We start from the raw sequence: 23,599 nt of genomic DNA on the forward strand, positions 1-23,599 counted from the left end.
ACTTCCTAAGATGGTGAAGAGTTTCTAAAATTTTTCTAGGTTGATAAGCAGGTAGGTTATGATGGATAACAAGGAAAATTCTAAGAAACAAGAACTAGAACTATAGAAATTAAATCCATTTAATTTTCCAAGAACAAAAACTCATTTAAAAAAGTGATACCTTTTTAAAATTCAATTTATTTAAACTAGAAAAAGTAAAAACAGTTCACGCTCTCCTTCCACCCCTCAACCCCCAAAAACAAAAAAAGTTCACCTTCTTCTCCCACCCCTCACCCCGTCTCTGGCAGTTACCAGTCTGTTCTCTGTATCTATAAGCTTAGTTTTTTTTATGTTTTTTTTAAATATTTTTTTTCTAGACTGCACATATAAGAGAGATCATAGAATATGTGATACATTAAAATGGAGTCTACATCTTGAGTCAATATTTCAGAAGATGTCTCAGACACGGCAAGTCCATGTAAGAGAAGCAGGGATTAGTTAGCTAATGGTGCTGCCACAACTGGTTAGCTACTGGGGCAGCGGAAGGTGAAGATTAATTTAGAGCTTTATCTCACATCATAAAATTGAAATAAATTCAAATAGTAATAAAGATAAAAATTTTAAAATTCCGATTTAACAAAAAAAAGCAAGAGAGAGAAGAAATGGTCCCAGCTTAGAAATGATTAAATAATCACAGGAAAAGATACAAAATTTTGAAACCTTTGCACCAAAAAGAAAAACTCTTATTAAAAAGGGAGTCACCTAAATAAATAAATAAAGGGAGTCACTTGACTCAAAAAATTATTCACAACATTTATGACAAAGACATCTAATAATCCCATTACTCAAAGGGTACATGAAAAGTACCAAGGAAAAATACCACGAAGCTGGCAACCCTGGCAAAATAACCATACTCAACTAATACACACAAAAACTGTATCTAGGAAATACAGGGAAATGATGGGTTTCACTGGAATTTCAATGAGAAACATTACCTAAAATAAAGTACTACTTTCCCCCCCAGATTCAGTACATTTGAAATATAACAGAACACAACATTTGTTGTGTTTTTGTTCCATAGCAAGGAAGGAACAAAGAAACAGCACCTGTATGTCCCTAGGGATAGTGCAAGCTGGCATAATCCTTTAAGAAAGGAATTCAGCAAAGATTTTTAAAAAATCCATACTCTTATTTCACTAGATATAGATATCTAATACAAAAAAAAAAAATCAAACTATAAAAAATCTGACATGCATGAAACTGTTTAATGTAATGTTATTTTTAGGAACTTCAAATCTGGGAAAAAATTAAAATTTCTAAAATTAAATGCATAACTTACTTACTTGATAAAATATTTATTCCAACATGAAAAATAATAATTAAGAAATGTACACAGCACCATGAAAAAACATCCTTGATAATACGTATGTATGAGGGGGGGAGAAGGCAGAAAACAAAATTAATATCATAAGCATTAAAAACTTTAGCATTTTATAAAAATTCTTACCTTTGTAATATAAAACTTCTTTAAGCCATCCAAAAATGATGTGAAAATAGAGGAAACCTGAGGTTTAAGAGCATGACCTAAGAAGAAAAAAGTTCATAATTTAATAGCAAATTCTGTTTTTCAAAAGATTAAGAAGCTAGTTTAATTTAGTATCCTAAAAAAGTGAATGTTTCATTTCTCCAATTTTTTAAATCTTCCTATGTTGTACATATATAGCATACTGATATTAAGATCTACATCTTTTAACTGTATCTTTTCAAAAGTCACAACTTTCTGTTTACAAAACCTCTCTTGTTTCTTTTTTAACTCAAATGACTATATGTAATTAATACTACATATAGTTTAGGTTATCTTTCAATAGTATAGTTTATACATAGTAAAATCACTTCATTAATTTTTATTTCATTAAGAACACCCAACGGTGGCTGAGTTTACTTTTATTTTTTTAATTATGCAGAAACCATTCAGAACTATAACCAAATATGCAGTCAATGCTAAGTTTAAGGTTGTTTCTTAATTAATTCTTAATTCTTCCAGAATTCTTGGCATAAAACTAGTAACTACTTCCTTAATCACACCCAGGGAGTTAAAATTGCCAAAATAACATAAATGGTGTCTCAGAGTCTGTTAAATTAACATCTTTGCCTGTGGATTGAGCTTAATTGAGTGAAAGTCTTTTACTGTTTTCTCATTGTTTTTAGAGTAACAACTTCTTAACTCCCATACTGTTAGATTAAGAGTCATACATCTGCCCTTAGTGCTATATGCCCAATTCAGAAAAATGGGCATACCATTTATATAGAATTTTTACAAAGAATTTTAAAGTCTCTAGTAAATCTGAAATTATCTCTAAATAAAAATTTTATTTTTTAAAAACAGCTTTAAGATTTTGGGATGTTGTTTTTGTTTGTTTGGTTTTTTTTAAAGCATGGATCCCTTCTTTAAAATAGGTGCAAATGAGTTTCTTTGGTGGGGGAGGCGGGAGATGACTTGTAGTCCTTTCTTTTTTTTTATTCATCATTTTTTTTTTTAAGTTCGAATCTGAATCTGTAATACTTATTACATTTTTACTGACTATAATAGGAAACTGTGACACAAAAGACCAAGTAACATAGTCTTAACCAGAGGTTAAGAGTTAGATATCAGGAGCGCCCAGGTGGCTCAGTTGGTTAAGCAACTGCTTTCGGCTCAGGTCATGATCCTGGAGTCCCGGGATCGAGTCCCGCATCGGGCTCCCTGCTCAGCGGGGGGTCTGCTTCTCCCTCTGACCCTCCCCCATCTCATGCTCTCTCTCTCTCTCTCTCATTCTATCAAATAAATAAATAAAATCTTTAAAGAAAAAGAGTTAGATATCAATGCTATAACTGAACAAAACAAAAAACAACAAAAATGACAGGCAAATTAGATAGAGATCAACCCAGCAATCTTTTCAAGTTCCTGGATCACATGTTTGGGAAATTTTTTTTCTTTTACTGTACCCTGTCAAAAATGCTTCTCCAGCATAATCAGTGCCTTAAAAAAATACCATTTCTAGACAGTATAAATTTAGAAATAACATACCATCAAAATACTCACTTCCTGTCCCAAATGGAATTTATCCTACTTTAATAATTGGAAATAAATAAACATAAATGTGTGAGTGTGTTAGTCATGTTCTTGCAAGAAACTAAAATCATCTGTTCCTCATACAAGCCTTCTGATCCACACATCTTTACATATTGCAGGAGGAGACTCCAAATGTCACTACACTGATGTGAAATAATCCTTAAGGGTCTATGTTCATCTTAACACATGGAAATTTATTTGCACGATTTCCATTAACACTAGTGGGACTTAGTCACATATATCCCAAATACTGAGTTGACACGATAGCTTTGAAGAATAATTATCCTAAAAGCGATACTAACTTTAAGTGCGTCAAGCATTTAGCATTAGGTGAATACCTAAGAGGATATTATTTTTTTTATTTTTAAATTAATGTTGCCTTTCAAAATAATTACATTCTAAATGTATTCTGGCTACTGTGTTTTGTATTTTTTGCTAAATAAAGGAACTAAGTTTTCAAATTTACTAGTTGAACAGTCTTATTAGTAAATTTGGTGCTGTTACAGTGTCAACTTAAACATTTTTAATTATTTAATAAATATCTACATTTCAAAGAACTGATCTCAAACGGTGGGAAAAGTCTTGGGCCTTGGAGTCAGACAGATTTGGGTTCAACCCCGGCTTTACCACATATGACCTGTGGGCTTTGGCTGAAATGTCTAGCCTTTGAGTCATTTGTAAACTGGGAGTACCACTTTCGGAAACAGTTGTGAGGAGTATTGGATAAACTGTGCTTTTGATAGTGTGCTTGACACTCTACTATGTGCTATTCAAGATTTGTTCACTCTCTTTTGCTGAGTAGATGATTAAGTCAATCAACAGCAGTGCCTATCATAGGACAGGTGCAGGAGATCTAAAAATGAGTAAGAAACATCCCCTAAATTTGACAAACTTTAGTTTTTCAGAGGAAATCTACAGATCATTTCAATATACTCAATGATATATATCATTTCAATATACTTAAAACATATCATTTCAAAGATGCCTGGCTGGCTCAGTCTGTTAAGCATCTGCCTTTGGCTCAGGGCATGATCCCACGGGTTCTGGGATCGAGCCCCGCATCAGGCTCCCTGCTCAGTGAGGAGCCTGCTTCTCCCTCTCCCTCTGCCTGCTGCTCCCCCTGCTTGTGTTCTCTCTCTCTGTCAAATAAATAAATAAAATATAAAAAAAAAACCCATATCATTTCAATATAATGAATTAAAGGGTTGCGTCAGAGGTAGGAGTGAAATTTAAAATATTAACATCTAATAATAAGGCTTGTGCTTTGTTAACAACCAATATGGTACAAACACTGCCAATCAGCCATATGGCTAGTAAAATGTCCTAGACATCCCTTGCTGTGCTAAGCGCTATTCTTTGGTTGCTTGATCATGGAGCCATGGCAGGATATATAGATGGAAAGGCTTCAACAGGTAGTGAGAAATCAAAAAGGTTATAGACAGCCAATAAGCAGAATCAGATCTGTCTTTTCAAAAAATCACTTTGATGGCTATGTAAAAGGTGGCTATGAAAAGAGTGGAAAGAAGAGATACAGTCCAGACTAGAGACGGTAGAACCTGCCTTAGAGTATGTTCCTAGTTATAGCAATGAGAATGTGGAACAGGAACGACAGATGGCCTGAAGGACCTTTTCTTTAAACCTTCATTTTAAATTGTTAAAATCCCAATTATAAATAAAACCTAGTCAAATCATAGTTAATTTTACAAAGATGTCTAGGTCTAACATAATTCACTATAACAACAGCATATATAAATAGATAACACAACATTATTAATCAGATACATGGCTCTCTTAAGGCCTAGAACTCTAAATGCAGGCCAAAATACACAAAAGGCTTCATTACTTAGCTTAAGCATGACCCTCCTTTAAGAAGCCTTTCCTGACTCCCCATGTCAACATGCAGCAAAATCCAGCAGGCTCAACCAGTCCTTCATTTGCACCCCAGGGTACTCTTATTTCACAACACCTGCAACAATCCTGCACTCATTCTTTTATGTAATTGTCTGTCCTCATTAAACTGAGAGCTTCCTGCAGGACAGGAACTATGACATTCATCTTCCTACCTCTTCATTCAGTACTATTCCTGGCAGGTAACAGCTGTTTCACAAATTTTGTGGCTTCATGAGCAGTTTTTAAAATGACCACTCCTTACTTACCAAACTGAAACTGTTTGTTGTCCATGAGGCGGATAGATGCAGGAGCACATCTCTGTTTTAAAAAGAAAAAAATGTGATACAAATTTAATACTGTAAAGAAGCTAGACAGATAGAATAGAAATGTCAACTTTCTGTATTTGAGATCAAGAACTTAGTTCCTAGGAATATATACAGTAAAAAAATCTTAACTTTTTATATAATTTTAAATTGACAAAACACCAGTAGCTTCTATTAAATATTTGGAGGAGAAACCCACATACATAATACATACACATATATGTTGCCAAATCTTTAATTTGTCTGCAACTAGATCTTCTTAATGCCTAGCAAAGATCTATGGAAATACCTAAAAGAAATATTGGGCCTTGAAATGGATTATTTTAGAACAAAGCAGAAATTTCAAAGACTAAAATCAATGCCTAGAACATTATACATTTGTGAATTATAATGTGTCCTCAGGTCCTTATATCATCCTTTAAAACAAAGAACATGATGGTGGATATATACTTTTAAGATGAAGAAGATGATGGTGGAATTTTTCTGAGTAAAAGCACTTTTAAAAAAAATTATCTGTGATGTCTTCATACATAACTCTAGGAACTGCTCTTTTTATCCCTTCTCATAATCCATTCTAAATAGAAAATTCCGGATACTATCAATGTCCAGAATTCTAAATTCTTTCAAGGTTACTTGTATGAAAATAGCAACAAAATTATGAAAGATAACATAATGTATCTAAAACTGTGCCAGTGTTAAATTTAATCTAGGCACCCCACTAAAAGCTGCAAGGGAAGAAAAACGAGAACAGATAGCTATATAAATTTTGCGATGCTGAAATACTACAATACAAACTCTGGCAAGGTTTAAGTTTGTTACAATTTTTCCATAACATTAAAGCAAGTTGGACTCTAAATACAATTTTATTTTCTATGTAAATTTTTAACATGGTTACACTTCTACCAAGAGGCTGCTTTCAGATGACAAAATTTTTAAACATTTATCTTCTGAGTAATAACATTTATCAATAAAATTTATATCAACATTTAGATTTATGCAGATCATTCAAAAGAACAAAACTTAATACATAAATGTGCATTACAACATTTTTGCTATTATTCACTTTTGATTAAATAGTTAATTTTATAAAATCACTCACAATACACATTTTATTTCACACAACAAAATGACTAGATTCTTATTTTGAACACTATAGAATTTATTTACTCACCTTTGATAGTAAAGGTGAGATAATTCAATCTATATTTTAAAAAGTCAGTGCCGAGTCTAAAGAAACAGTATTAGGTAATTTTATATACATAGCATGATGATAACCTATTGCCTTACTTTTATAGAATCCTGTGATGTCTAACTTATTTTCACATGTCTTATTTAATATAAGAAACAACCCCAATCAGGGTAGCAGAACTGGTATTATACCCATTTTTCAGATGAGTACATAAGAACCAGAGAGGTTAAAAGACTTATCCGAGGTCATATGACTGTTAAATAGACAAAACTAAAAGACAGAACTAGGACCAAGATATCCTGAATGCTAGATAAGCAATATTTCAAATACACCACAAAGCCTCCTAAAAAATCACTTAACACACACACATACACCATACACCACACACACACAAACATAGACACACACAGCTTTAAAACCATATTTGAAACAAAAATCATATGAAAACTATCTATTCACTATACAATTATAAAATAAAATAAAAAATATATAACCTGAGTAATTTCAAATCTTGGTATAAAGATATCTTTGTAATTGGGTTATGCTTCTAAAAACCAAACCAGTTTCCAAAATACTAAAGAAAAATCAATCTTCCTAAAATGTTCCTATTAAAACAGGCATATCAACTTCTTTTTTTAAATTTATTTTTATTCTTATTTATTTTTTTAAGTTAGGCTCCATGCCCAGCATGCAGCCCAAAGCAGGGCTTGAACTCATGACCTCAGCTGAGATCAAGAGTCAGACACTTAAATGACTGAGCCCCCACCCAGATGCCCCAGGAGTATCAACTTCTAATAAGACAGATGAAGCCTGATTAGACCAAGTTTCTTTTCTTTATAAAACAAATAGAATATCACATAAAATACATATTTATATGCTTTGGTTTAAGCACACCAGTAACATATAAGAAAGAATTCAAAGCCCTCTGGTATTATTAGAAAAACAAACTCTTTTTTTAAAGATTTTTTTTAAGTAATGTCAACACCCAACATGGGGCTCAAACTCACAACCCTGAGATCAAGAGTCAAACGCTCTACAGACTGAGCCAGCCAGGCGTACCCCCACCCCCAAAAAACAACTTTTAAATTCCTAACAACAACTTGTAACTTCCATCTCCTACTGCCACATAGATTCTACTACTCCTATGCCTACAGTGTTATTAATGAAAACGACCAGCATAGGCACGCATGTATCAGAAAATGGGGGGAGGGGCGCCTGGGTGGCTCAGTCGTTAAGCGTCTGCCTTCGGCTCAGGTCATGGTCCCGGGGTCCTGGGATCGAGCCCCACATCGGGCTCCCTGCTCCGCGGGAAGCCTGCTTCTCCCTCTCCCACTTCCCCTGCTTGTGTTCCTTCTCTCGCTGTGTCTCTCTCTGTCAAATAAGTAAATAATAAAAAAAAAAAAATCTTAAAAAAAAAGAAAATGGGGGGAAAGTATATTACATTTAGTAGAATAAATCTGTAGTGGAATTCAATCTCTGAAACAACTAAAATACAATAAATATGCAGGCCTTGATAAAATCTTGGTTTGAAAGACTATCTACAAAATATATCTTGGGTACAACTGAAATGATCTGATTATAGAATGAATATAGAATGTCATTAAAAAATTACTGCTGATTTTCTTAGACATGATAATAGTATCATGACTATGAAGAAAAACATCTTTATTTTTAGATGTATGTATAAATATTTAGAGGTCAAGTGCCATGCTGTCTGCAACTTAATTTCAAATGGCCCAGAAAACATAGACACAAACATAAAACAAACATAGCAAAAAGTCAATTGTTGAATATATAAGACAGATATACAGGTGATCACTACCTTGTTATTTTAAAGTTTCTGTATGCTTAAAACTTTCAGATTAAAAAAAATGGAAAAATAAGTAAGCTTCAGAGCACTTGGTACATATAACAACTAATATTTAATATTACTGAACACGATTTTAACTTGACAGCTGAGTCACATAAACTAGTCAGTTATGTACTACTCCTATTTATACTGAGGCAGGGTAGATGGTTACAGACTAACACTTATCACAAAAGAACGAAAAGCTAAAGAAAGTTTATTGTATTTAGATAATAAATACTGGCTTTCAGTACTGACTTTTTAAAAATTATCAAAATCAAAACAACAGCTTTATTTAGTCTGTTTTTATAGCGTCATATTTTCAAAAGTCAGTAAATGAGTTTTTTAGTTATCATCACAAGTAAATTCTCATAAGTAAATTCTCATTCTCTCTCTCATAAAATAAATTCTCAAATTAAAAAACATCATCTAGATTGCTTTATGATCCTCTGGCAATTGATAATCTGTAAATGACTGCATCATTCTAAAAATATAAAGTAAGAAAAGTCTCTTAGAGTTTTACATAAAAACTTGCCACTATAACTAATTTAGTTTAAGTTCCTATAATCAAAAGACCAAAATAATGTTATTTTTAAAAAACAACAACACTCAATCTGGGTAACTCTACCTATGGTTAAGATCAGGTTATGCTTCAACTGCTATAAAACCTCATTTGGAAACCTAAAAATATTTCCTTTAAAACTTAAGAGACATCACATCAGAAATCCTGAGAATCTGAGCTCTAAATTCATTCCCATGCTACTCAATTACCCTAAGAGTATTCCATAGATGAGGAAAGGGGGAAAAGGGTCCTTGAGTTAAAGTGACCCCTGGTGGTATGTGATCAGAACTAACCCGAGAGGGAATAGTTTTAACAAGTAACTTTATTGGTGAGTTAATAATACTCATTCAGGGAATTTAAGGAACACTCAAACAAAATCTGCTTACCCAAACTGGAGTTAATGAAATAACTGATGTATTTCCTACTATGATAAATGCGCTTTTACTAGAATCCCTCATGTCATCTGACTTGTACCCAAGTATACTTTATACTTAGTAAATAATCTGAAGAGATGAGAAATTCATTATCGACTAATAAGGAAATATCAATTATCTGTGTTTTATCTGAGAAGAACTAAATAACCACATTGACCTCAGAGCACAAGTGTAAGATTGACTATGTCAAATTGCTGCCAATCTCTTCCCTTCAATGATGCTACAACCAGGAATTTACTTGAATATATAACCTGAAAAATAAAAAACCATCACTGATTAGTCTTATTTACTAAGTAGAAATCTCTATACTAACTTAAAAAGCAACAGATTTCTCAGTCCAAACATTTTCTCCAAAAAATAATCCCTATAAGACATCAAAAGATTTCCACAAAACTTGTTTTTATGGAACTAAGTCATATCTCTTTCTTATCACAGAGAAAACCAGAACTTGCACTGCAGATGCGACACATTATTCCTGAAGATATCCCTTAGTTTACTAGTTACTGGCAAATCAATATTAAAACATTCCAAATGTCAGCAGGATTTCTACTATTCCAACTTCATAAAGATAAGATATAAGCACTGAATGGTAGTCCTGTATCTATGGTACCTTGGTTAACATATGTATCATCTTTGAATTGAAAAAGCTTGTTTATTCAAGAAGTAAATCAAACATTCTGTGTAGACTCTAGAACGGCCCAAATTCCTGAACCTTGAGTCTATTTTGGAGATAGTCTAGTAATCTCATAGTATATCAGAAGCCAAAGTTCCAATACAAAACCCCTTGTACCCAGCCATACAAAAATTTAAACACCTAAAATTTATTGTGATATACACCACCTATAGTGATTACTAGAAGACAGGAACTATTTAACTTACACAATATCCAATGTACTTTGTTGGATATAAAGTTAAGAGCACACTATCTCACACAGAGATAAGCACAAAAAAATAAATTAATAAATAAGTTAAAAAAAGGGTATGTGAAGAGAATTCTCTTAACTGCAAATTTCTAGACAGATAAAACTTAAAATGTAGACAGATAATTGGCTCTTTCTCAGAGCTGTTACCACAGACAGTATTTTAGGCTACTGGTAGAACTGGTAAGTCCTATCGGAAGTGACGCTGGGAGTCCACGTTATAAACAATAAGAATGTTCTTTAACAAGAGAATTATCTCTTGGTTTTAAAGAATGAAACAATACATCTTATAGAGTAGATATTTCCCTCCATTTATATTAAGGGAAGAGCCAAAAGTTAATGCCAAACAGTCTCTGGTTCATCATTTTCATTTTTCATTTTTGTAAAGGTGTAATGACTTGTTCTGAGTAGCTCCTGGTTGAAATTATGTCTTGTAACTGTCCTCAAGTTTAATACATTTTGCTGGATCACAGAGTACAGAATCCAATTAATCAAACATTTGGCGAGGTTATTTTCTCTGCTTCAGAGGGAGGAAAGAACACACATGCACGCGCACGCATACACACACACACACTCATTTAAAATAACAATGCCATTTTCTACATGTAACAAATTATTTCCAAGAATTACCACTAATACAAAGAAGTTTTAATTATTTTATAATGTAAGTGCTAAACCTAGCTCCTTTTAGTTTATTTCAACCCATCCAGGATAAATCAAGTTTAAGACAGAACAATTCAGAATTGAGATATAACAGTCTGAGGTGTCGAACATGAACTATGTACCTCTTTCCAAATTATGGTCTAAACTCTCTAGAAAATAACACCGTACCAGTTTAAAATTGCTTAAAATAAAAGTGATGGTAGGTAGAATGGGCCACCCCTTACCAAAAGGTAGAGAAAAACCTGCCTTTTAATTTATAATTCTAAAAACCTAGTTCTAATACCGAGAAAGACAGTTTTCAGAGGAACGCATACTGATCTTGCCACACATACAGTGTTTCCTGTTAATGGAACAAATGGTCCTCCCTCAATACTATAGGGCAGAATTCATAAGTTTTTACTGGGAAGGGGAAACTTCAGACTTCAAAAATTGCTTTTGAGCTTATTTCAACACTCTTCCCTTAAAACTTTATAAAGATATCACTGTCATCTTTAAACAAACAATAAGAGAATAATAAAATACACCTGAAACTGATATTCTGATTAAAAAACACTTTCTCCTCTCCTGAGAGGCTACAGTAGGATATCTATTTTCTCAGAAAGTCTTAAAAATCACTTACTTACCCATCTACTGAGTTAAGTTGGAGATTATACTGGACTGCCATTTGTAAGATAGAATCACATTAATCTTCCACTAAATCTTCCTTTCTAGTTCCTTACCAGGCAGTGAAGTATTGAAAGAGGACAATCCTCACATGGACAAAGATTAGATGAGATACCTTAGTAAAATCCTTCTGCTGTCAGTATAAAGTTGTTTAATTTATTTCCTTCAGTAGGAAAAGTGATGAAAATATACAAAGAGCCCATTTTGCTATTTGTAAACAAGCATGTATACGCCTTTCCAAAAGATACATATCCAAAATACAGTTTCCCATTTCAAAAGCAACTTGAGTCTGAAAATACCGCAAAAATGGAAGTGCTATGAAATGACAGTGAGAAATTACAAGCAGCCAACTCATTATTCAATCAAGAATTTGGCACAATCATAAACCATGTACCATCTATTTTAATGGATCTTAATTCTCCTGCTATCAGGTGAAATTCCAAATTGCAAATTGAACAGCTAGTGCCAAAATCTGATCATTTGCTCAATTTTTCTGCCTCAGAATATTGTTACAAAGCAGGGCAGCACACACAGTTCCATTCTTGACCTACAAGATTTGTACATTCTATAAACTGATATGTAAATGTCCCTAAATTATAATACAAGGATTTACCCACTTCCAGGGAATGTAAACATTAATGCTTATGTATCTGTGCAGAAGTAAAATAACGTAAGTTCCCCAAACAGTGGAATATCTCCAAATTGCAATACTGTTCTGTTTCATTCATACAGGCAATATTTGAGAATAAAATATTATCTATCTAGGCTTTTTAATCAGTTTCAAGTAAGGCAAGCTTTCTAGTTGCATGGTATATATGTCTTTAAAAACTGTCTATTACTAAGTACACAGAACCAAATTATTAAAATTATAGTTTATAAAGGAGCTTTCTTTTTAAGCATTTAACCACAGGGTGGCACTTTATCAACCATCACCTTTGTTTATTCCAAACCATATACCCAATACAGTTTTGTGTAGTCAATTTAGATTATGGTCAGTGGTGAATATCCAAAGAATTTTTTAAAACAAAAGGGCAATTTTTACTGACTTATGCAAAGATGAAGGAAAATTTCACCCTCTGCTTTTCATTAGCACAAGTAGTTCTTCTCTGTTACTTTCTACCAGGAGCATATTAAATTGTACCAAAAGCCACATCAGATTATAGCAACTATGTTTAAATCCAACATTTCCATCTTAATAGAATTATAAATTTAGGATTCTGATATATTTGTACATCATTTCTCATTAATGAAACCTAAGATATGTTTACATATTTGCAATATGGAAAAGCAGGAAAGCACAAAATATGTCTACCTCTACTTCAAAGATCACATAACACTTTAACAAGTCTACTAAATCTGTGTTCTAGAATGGTGATCTTGTGAAGGGGCAGATTTAGCCAACATAGACTGAATGTGACCTCAGTGAGATCATTTATTGAAAATACATACAAACCAGATAGTTGTATAAATTCTATGATTTTTTAAAAAAAATCTAATTTGGCATTCCTTATTTTGCCATAAAAAACGGAGACAACAATGGCCAATTAAAAAGATGTCATTCAAAACTTGAACAAGAGAAATAATATGAACTATATCTTTTATTATAAAGCTTTTTTGGGAGAGAAATAATCAAGCTTGACTGACAGAAAGCAAATAAAAGTAACACAAAGAATAAATTATAATACAAAGTGAAAACACCTTAATAAAAGTCATTAAGATTGAAATTGGTAAGAAAATATAATTTAATTATGGAAAATGGTTTGTTCTGATTTTTAATTGGCGAACTTAGTTATTTTGTAAACAAAACAAAACAAAATAAAAATAAAGAACACCAAAACCTAGCTTTCCATTCTCCTAGGTTTTAACTAACTCACAGACAAAACCATGAGGCTTTGCAAATAGTTCTTTTATTCTTTAACACCTGGGCTATCTTAAATTTGAAATTACTTTCCTTTGCCTCTAAGTGTGGAAGGTTTTAGCAACAATATTAAAACACACTTGAACTTTACTGCTCAGTGCTCAGATATTATGTTAGAATAACAAATATTTATTCCTAAAACTTATTTCCACTCCTTTATTCAACAGTCCTGCTTTTAAATATTATAAATATTTAATATTACATAATTATACATAATATATATTATTTAATAATATATGATGTGTTGAGATAGTTACATTTTAAAATAATATTTAAATATTATACCATCTCATTATTTTAGCATACATAGCATAATACTTACTGCATATTCTAGCTCCCTAATCATAACATAATATCCCCAAATTCTAGGAATTAGGGGCTCTTCTTGTAAAAATTTCAACTACTAACATTCGCTTTTGCTTTAACACCACCAAAGTAACCTGCCACAAGTTCAAGAATGTTCATTCCGGGACTATACTTCTTGATTTAAACTCTTCCCCCTCCCAGCAGTAAGATAATCAAGATTAAGGGGCCTATGCTAAGTCCTGATGAAGGAAGCAATCTAACTGATAAGTAACTGAAGCTACTTGGAAATTATAAAAATTACCTTTGTCAACTGTGAGATTAGGTGACCATATAACTGAACTCCCTGCAAATGGAAAACTGACAGAAAAAAATGACTGTCTCAGAAAGCAAAAGTGTATGAACTCAAGAACATTAGAAATGGTAAATATGTGAGTAAATATAAAATATTTCTGCTTATTTTAAATTTTTTAAAAACATTTAGGGTGGTTGTCTTGGGATGGTGGGAAGATAAGACTCTTGACCACTTTCCATTTCAATACCTTACGAAGTCCACAATGAATATGCAGTATTTGTTGGATATCATTCCTTTGCCTCATCAGATCCTCCCTTCACCCTGCTCATGATACCTGGAAGCCGAACTATATGGGTCACATCAGAAAGCTCCCTTGCCCTCAAGATTCTAGTTACATATAGCTGATGGGAAGTACTAAAGAACTCTAGGAGTTTGGAGAAAGCAAGAAGAAACAGGCTGGAGTATATTCCCTTCATTTCCTCCCTGCTGGGAAATGTTGCAATAAACTTTTTCTAAAAACCATTGTAGTTCAAACAATGAACCAAATGCCTAAAGAAATGCAAGAATTTCTACAATGATACATAGAACATAGAAATAAAATTACGTGGCATTATCTGGTCTTTTAAAAATCCTTGATAATATATCCTTTTTTCAAGAAGGGAAGAGAAAATGGGAATTCTTCTTAACTTATAGCTAAATATATTATGTTATATTATGCTGTATTACGTTATTTAAACTATAGCTTCGGTAATATTATAAAACAAAGTAAGGCCTAGTAGTAGCACATTCTGAGAATTGAGAGAGTTTGATTACCTATACTTAATTTCTGTATTTTTGGATAATTGACATTCAGCCATTTATTTTAATTTCAATAACTGTCTTAGTTTAAGAAAAATTATATATTACTTCAAATTAATCACAAAATGTCTTATCTAAAAATAATTTAAGAAAACATAACATTCATTAAAGGCAGAGTCATTCAAAGCCATCAACCCAAGTACATATCTTACCTTGGCTTAAAATCACACAGCACTCTTTAAACCAAAAAATAAAGAAATAGCAACTGCACTTACAGGGATGATTTTACATTACCTTTTCATATAACACTGGGTAAAACCACATATATAACACAACTAAATATGAAGATTATATGTGACATATCAAAATCAATTACGCAGAATTTTTAAAAATATAAATATAGATGGGTGGGTTTTTTGTTGTTGTTGTTGTTTTTTACCTGTTTTGCAATTTCTCTTAAACAGGCTACTCCTTGTTCAAAATTAGGGAAAGCTACTGAGCCATACTTTTGGTATTCAGGGATTGGTCTGATTTTTATTGTAGCTTCTGTTATCACACCAAGAGTTCCTGAAAAAGAAGGGGGAATAATCCAATATATCACATGCCAATTTTCTAAATCATATTTAAATCTATTTTATCTATTTATTCTATTAATTTATTCTATTCATATTTAAATCTATTTATTCTATGTGGGGAATAATGGCTACTCAAGTCTTTTTAGAAAAACAACTAAACAAATTTTATACTTTCTAAAAAAAAACAAAGGTTTGGGAATACATTTTTCTTATGTTATGCATAAATACTTTAAAACATTTTTAAGGTAACCTTCCTCCAAGACGGTTACTTTTAAATAGTTTTAAAAGTATTACAACCTATTAAAGAAAAAAATTTTTGAAAAACAACAGGTTTGTATATCTCAAACATTCAGACAAAAGTATATTTTGATAGTTGTGCCTACTTTTACTGTGAGAAAAATTTGCTGGGGCAAAAAGAAACTTCTATGAGAATTTAAAATGATAGAAGAAATTAGAGGGACTATTATTACCTTGCCTTTTTCCTAGGAATTCATACAATGACAATGGCAATACTAAGATGCCCTTGTAAGACACAAAAAAAACCCAGACCAGGTATTTCAGAGACAGAGCAGTTACCATAAATATCTAGTACAAGAAAACCACCAATGAAATAAATGCTCTTTCCTTTACTAAATGGAGGAGGGACAAATCAAATAGGAAAAAAGAAAGTTAAATATAAACTATATTCTATGAGATCTAAATAACTATGCTAAAATATCTGAAGAGACATGGTTATAATGATTATATTCACGAAGCCAAGCTTTTCGAATTAGTGGTTTCTGATGTACAAATGGTAGAAATTATTAATACTATTAGTAAATTTTCTGAGAATCATAAAAAAAAGGATAAAGAGGGAAATCTCTGAATTGGAGAACTTAATGATAACACTAGAAATAAATAAAAAGTACCACAAAAACCAAAGTTTCCAGTAAATTTATAATACACCCAGAATGTCAATACAGAATACAAGATTAAAAACTAAGAGTCCATTAAAAAGTAAATTACATTAGATCACAGTATGTTCATCATATATACAAATGACTGCCTACTGAGATATCAAATATGACCCTATTATAATTTGTAAAATCACAAAAACTCTGCAAGTCTGGCCCAATTAGTATTTAAATAAAAAGTAAATATACCTTGTAAATTTTAAAGGATCACAAAAATGACTAAGGCTTTATCTTTTATTTTAGTATCTTTATTGAGATATAATTCACAAACCATAAAATTCACCCATTTAAAGTGTAGAACTCAATATATTTTCAGTATATTCACAAATATATGCAACTATCATTAAAATCTAAGTCCAGGGGGTACCTGGGTGGCTCAGTCAGTTAAGTGACTGACTCTTGATTTCGGCTCAGATCATGATCTCAGGGTCATGAGATCAAGCCCCACACTGGGCTCTATGCCTGGTGTGGAGTCTGCTTATCTGTCTCCCTCTGCTCCTCCCCCACTCCCCCGTGCTCTCTCTCAAATAAATAAATAAAATCTTAAAAAAAAAAAATCTAAGTCTAGAATATTTTTATCACCCACAAAAAGAAACCCTGTTCCCGTGAAACAGCCATTCCCTGTTTCCCCACACATATACTTCAGCCCTAGACAACCACTAATCTAGGAATATCTCTATAAATTTGCCTATTCTGGACATTTCATGTAAATGGAATTTTACAATATGTGGTCCTTTGTGACTGGCTTCTATGTTTTCAAGGTTTATCCCTGTTATAGCACATATTAATACTTCATTCCTTTTTAATTGTGGACTATTATTCCATTGTATGTATAACTAATTTTGTTCATCCATTCATTAAGGTGATGTACATTTGGGTTTCCACATTTTTTTAAACTAGATTACCAGTTTAATATAAAACACGATACTACTCAGGCAAAGCCAAGATGAAAAAAAAAGAGATACATAGGACAAAGTACGGGGGAAGGGGCTCAGAGTTTCCATGCCCTTTGCAGATGCACCACCCTCCCAGCACCTCCATGTGTTCACCACCCTGGAAGCTCCCTGGAACCGCATTTTAGTGATTTTTATGGAGACTTCATTACATAGGCATGATTGATTAAACCACTAATTCAATGTCTAGTCCCTCTCCCCTCCCTAGAGCTGAAAGTTCCACAGGTTTCCACATTTGGCTACTTCATATGAATAATGCTACCATGAATATACATACAAATTTACAAACATATTTTTGTGTGGATGTATGTTTTCCTTTTTCTGGAATACACACATGAAGACTCTTTTAATTTCAGAAAAACCTCTGGTCCTATTCCACATAACCCTGCTCTCAGCTACCTTTTCCTAAAGCTACATTCCAGGCAAGTACCACGAAGACGTTGGGGGAATGGGGAGGAGGTTAGTTCATGTCTTGTACCCAGCCTTAGCTGGTGGGACAGAGGCTCTACTTGGAATGACACACTAATACTGGGGTCCCAATTGCCCTTAGCTTGGCTTGTAAAGAGATGGCATCTTGCCAGGAGAAGCAAACCAAGAAGATCTGTTTTCCTTCCCTCTTTTCCCCAGCATGGAGCTACTAAAGTAGGGATGTCCTCAGAGAAAAGCATGCCATTGCTCCCCTTCCTCCCCTCCAGAGCCATGCTCAGAGACTCAGAGGCTCAGAGACTTGTTCTCAAGGGGCTGAGGAGGGAGGGGGAAAGGGAACACAAGGCAAAAAACAGCTCCTAATCTCTTTCCGAAGAAAATTACTTTCTTTGCAACAAACAGAATATGGAGAAGTTCAAGCCTAAGAACACTCTGAAAACAGTGGAGGATGTAAAAGGCAATTGGGAGGACACAGGTAAGTTTATTGGAGATAAAGGCAACATTGTATGCCAGCTAGTTTGCTTGTATAGAAACAGTGTGGAGGACCCCAACTATGGTCAGAAAAGAATCCCAAACACTAACCTCAGGAACTATGCCTTCTAAGAGATACACAAAATGGGTGAATTTTATGGTATGTGAATTATATTTCAATAAATCTATTAAAGATAACCATAAGTTAATTAATTCTCTAAATGAATTACAAATGAAACTTCAGAGCTATTTTCTTAAATAAGGAGCTAACAGTTATACATTTTACAAGTAGGAAAATTTTTAGAAATAAACATCTTAGACTATAAAAGGAGTCTAAAAGAACTTCTAAACCTTTGCCAGAGAAGAGGTAAAAGGCTGACAGGTAAACTACTAGAACTATGGTGTCTCCTCATCCACCAGTACAGAATTATCTATCACACTTGTTCGTTCCTACGACTAATACAAGTCATATCAATTTAATTTTTAAAGTTGCTAATTTCCCTACCACTATACTAACACCATCACTAAGCTTATTTGTAATTCTTTCAACTCTTCTCAACATTTTTAGAAGCTCCTGGTAGCCTCGGAATTAACACCTCATGTTAAAAGTCGTTTCTACAAATGACTTGAAATTTGACAGGCATACAGTCTGAAACACAGGAATCATCTTCTCTATTTAATCTAACCACAGATTATAGAACACTTTAATAAATACTTGCTGAAACTCAAAGTCACCAGATTGAAATCCATTAAGGAAAAGGTCAGTATAAGCCATGATTGCAGACAGGAACACTTTTCTACTTAAAACTAAACTCCGAGTTCCCAGGTTTTTGTGAAATCCTTCCTTAATATCTGAGAAATGGAGCCATCTGAAAATACTTCTTTGAATTACAGCATGTAATATCATCTAATACAACCTAAATATAATCCAGGAAAAAGCTGGAAACCATTTAAATGCCAATCAATGAGGGTCTGGTTAGTGTACATTCAGTAGCTGTCAAAAAGAATGAAGTGGCTCTAAATGTAATGATATGAAGTAAGCTTTATAAAAGGAAGTGTAAAGCAGAAAGACTGCATACATATATACTTAAATATAGCAGTAAGTGTTTACTCTGAACAAAGGAAATGCTCAGAAAAAGGGATAGAAGGGCAGATTTTCCCTTACACATCCTTTAGTACCTTTTCAATTTTGTACATTTGTCCATTTTTAATTTTGTATATGTAATTATTCAAAAAGTTGATTTTAAAACATATATCCCTTTACATTAGCAAACTTCCTTTAAAATTCTAATTCTACATCAAAATTCCAAGGTACCAGTGAAAAGTGACCATGCCTTAAACTTCTATATACCTGTATTGCTTCCTCTGTAGAGTAGGCACCCTAAAGTAGTAAAACCCACCATAACATTGAAAGTGAGGTAAAAAAAAAATAAAATAAAAATTAGTAAAATGAGACTCTGCATTATTGCAAGGTTAATGAAATGCCCAAGGCAAGTCTCTGCAACTATCCTGCTATGAGTCTACATGGGGTCCCACTGTGAAAGCAAAATCATCCAGGTCTCAGAGAGCAGCTTCCACTCAGACTTACATTCAACTTAGCACATCACAAATGGATATATCTAAATTCACTTAATCAAAAGCCTCGTTTCTGTTGTGTTATTATATGTATTGATTCTTTTGCTTTGGGAATATTATGTCAGTGGAGTGATAGAAAAGACTTGGATTACTTATCACTTGATTATATGTATATTGTACCACTTTATACACTTTTATATTTTATATCTACTTTATATAATTGCTTATAAATAACTCCATGGCAATATGACATCACAGAAGCTTATACATCATTCACTTTTCTGTTTTATCAAAACTACATTACAATAAATTTAAGAATTTTCTACTTTATAATTTTCAAATATAATATTTGTTCTCAAGAAAACTAAAAGCTTCAAGTGCTATTTGATATCAAATGCAAGTATTTGCTCAAAGTAAATAAACTCTTTTGTAATTTGACAATATACTCTCAGGTGACTTCGGGACTAAGAAGAATGGCAGTCATTTGACTCTGAATCTTCCCCCCTCTCTACTTTCCCCCAAAACATAAAAATCAACAAGAAACAGAAAAACACATATAATAATGAAACAAAACTTTCAATATTACTAGGAGACAAAAAAACACTCTGAACTTCACATTACCTGTTAAACAGAGATAAAACAAATTCCAAAAGACCTACTACAGCCTTCTACCTGCTGCCAGCTTGTAAGGGTAGAAAGTAAAGGGAGGTTTAAAAGATTTTATATGAAAAAATAGACAGTATCAGAGGACTTGGAGGAAGCAAAGATAAAATCAACCACAGACAGCAAAAGTACAACAATAATACTAAAATCCTGTACAGGGAAATCCACAGCCCTGGCTATGGGGAGGGGTCTGAAAATGGGAAGAACTAGAAATGGCAGCCTTGGAGAAGCAAGGGGAGTATTTTCAGGGAGCGTCATATTCAGAGAAGTGTGGCACTCCTTGGAGACAAAGTAATGATGGGAAAGAATGAAGTAAGAGAGGGAAATTAAAGACCCTATAGAAATAAAAGAGAAAGAAGACATGCCAAGCCTTCTTCCACCAAAAATACCACTCCACAAAACAAGTAGCACAAGAGAGGGTAGGAGTGACAGAAAAGGACATTCCCAAACTAGGAAACACTTTCTAAGTAATAAATAGCAATAGAAAAAAGCAGACCAAATCCACAAAAACTACTGGAAAAAGACAAAATATAAACAAAAGTTTTCTGCTGATGAAAAGTCTCTCCCTTAAACCAACCAATATGCTGGAAAAAAAAACAGTAATAAACATCTCAAACTGAATTAAATACTGTCAAGCAAGCATTTAGGGATATTAAAAAAAAATACCTGAGCCAGAAATACAAACATTAAAAGTGGACAAAACACAAGAAGAAATGAAATAAGAGATGACTAATTTCAGGAAAGAAAAAGAACAGCAGCAACAACAATAAAAAATATATATATATAAAAACTGAAGGCTAAGTTATAAGGTACCCAAGGAGAACAGAGAATAGATTCAAATGATGACTCAATAAAGGGCATTGAAGAAAAGCAGGAAAATAACCAAGAGAATGAAAATGAAATAAAGAAAAAAGGTGGGGAATAAAAAGGGTCAGAGAAATAATGGTTGAAATGCCAAACAAGCAAACATAATCAGACATAGTATAACTGGTGTCCCTGAAGAAGAAAAATCAAAACAATGGGGGGAAAACCCCTAATATTTAACACTAGTTACAAAAAAAACTTTCCAGAAAGAATAAAAGATGTAAATATAAACATAGAAAGGGTCCACTGGGCACCACACAAAACAACCTAGGACAATCAACTCTGAGTTATAAAAGTTGTAGACTTCAATAATAAAGAAAAAAATCCTCAGGACACTCAGGTGAAAAAGGGAAACAAGCTATAAAGGCAAAAGAACTAGCATTAGATTTCTTTAAAACAACATATAAAACCGGGCAACACTGGGACAGTAGTTTCAAGAAAGAAGGAAAAAAAGTGCAACCCATGGATATTATAATAACTACTCAAGCTGTCCTGCAAGTGTCAAGGTCATACAAAAGGTAAAAATACACAAAGGACTGATAATAAGCATTTCACTTATTTCAACATAGAGCAAAGGCGAAAACAAGGGTGGGTCATGGGTTAAAAAAGTAAAAATGTAGCTTTGAACCATTTTTCAAATAAAAGAGCAAATTCTTTTGAATTACTAGTAAATTCCATACATAAGAATGCAAAGCATTTCAGAGGCTTTAACTATTTATTATAATTTTCATTATATTGATGTTATAGCATCTAAAATGGAAGGAAGCTGCTAATTGAAAAAAATCACTATGAAAAATTCATAACACAAAACAAGACAAAAACATTAAATTTAACATGGTTAGTCACATGAAGAACTTAGTAGGATCAGGAAAATACATTTTTTTTAATGATAATCCTTTCAAGGTTGTCATCAGATGATTTAATTATAGCAAAAAAGTATTTTTAAAACTTGAGGAAAAGTTTATGATTCACACTTAAGGCAGGAGGTTATTATTTAGATTGGCTCAAGATAGCAGATAAAAATACATATTATAAACGAATATGAACTTGTTGTGAGGAGTACCAGGTGATATACAGAAGGGCTGAATCACTATATTGTACTCCTGAAACTAATATTATACTGTATGCTAACTAGAATTTAAATAAAAACTTTAAAAAAATAAAATTCAAAAGTAAAAAATAAAATAAAAAAGAATATGATTTCACATAAATTAACTTTCTCAATCATGCTGTCTCCTGGCCTACATTAAGATGACTCTATATCCACATACAGAGATGGAGATTAAGGACTATAAATACACTTGTAAAGATCACTGATGTCAAAATAATAAACAGCAACAATAGCAATAAATTTAACATTTGTTGAATACTTACTAAATGCTTATAGACTGCTTATCATAATCTCATTTAATACTCACAAAAGCTTATTAAGATGGATTTTTTTATTATCCCCATTTTATAGCTGAGGACACTGGCATAGAGAATTACCTAATTTACACAAAGTCACAGAAATTTAAGTGGTGGAACCAGGATTGAGATCCAGATCTGAAAGATTTCATCATTCTTGCTCCTAAATCACTACGGCATTTTACACGTATGTTTATGGTAAGATCTCATTTAAATACAGTAATTTGCCCTAGTACATACATTTAACAAATCATATTTCTTTGCTTACTTTATTATTATGAGTTTACCTTCCTTAAATTCAGAGAATAATTTACTATTGAGGGAGGTAGTCTGGTCATTTAGTTTATCTAGTCATTAGATAAACTATTTTAAAAGGCATAAAAGACCAAATTATCTCTCCAGTTACCCTGTAACCCTTACCACTCTATTCCTAGACCTGCTGCCTATTCCACTCTACAGTTAAATCTTATGTTCCAGTTACACTGGAAACCTGGCCGCTTCACCAGGCAGACGTGGCTCTTCTCACTTCTAAGTCTGCCCACCTGCAGTTCTCTCTGCAGGGCAACTCCCTCCCCACCTTATTCCCTCAACTCCTTACCAACCTTCAAGGACCACTTTAGGCATGACCCCTCTGAAAAGGTCTTCTTAAGCACCCATCAATGCAAACTTTGTCTGTATTTCTCCTGCATTTACTTCTATCATATAATTTATTGTACTGTATTATAAGGGTCAATTGTTACCTGTGTCCCTCATTGTGCCAGCACAGTACCTAGCACCAAAAATTTTAAAATACTAAGCGATGGGAGAAAAAAAATGT

The 23,599-nt window shown here is 32.9% G+C and overlaps 1 protein-coding gene across 1 annotated transcript in view; it reads right to left on the bottom strand.

Annotated features, from left to right (window-relative positions):
* AGPS (alkylglycerone phosphate synthase) overlaps window positions 1-23,599 on the bottom strand; it is a 150,887-nt gene that overhangs the window by 49,386 nt on the left and 77,902 nt on the right. The window contains exons 11-13 of the mRNA XM_035007668.1: window positions 15,335-15,462; window positions 5,248-5,299; window positions 1,487-1,563 (exon numbers count right to left, since the gene is read on the bottom strand). Coding sequence (XP_034863559.1) covers window positions 1,487-1,563; window positions 5,248-5,299; window positions 15,335-15,462 — 257 coding nt within the window. The remainder of the gene's footprint in view (window positions 1-1,486; window positions 1,564-5,247; window positions 5,300-15,334; window positions 15,463-23,599) is intronic.

Source organism: Mirounga leonina, unplaced genomic scaffold (genome assembly GCF_011800145.1).
Source record: "Mirounga leonina isolate KUSES-001 unplaced genomic scaffold, KU_Mleo_1.0 Mir_151, whole genome shotgun sequence".
NCBI lineage: Eukaryota > Metazoa > Chordata > Mammalia > Carnivora > Phocidae > Mirounga > Mirounga leonina.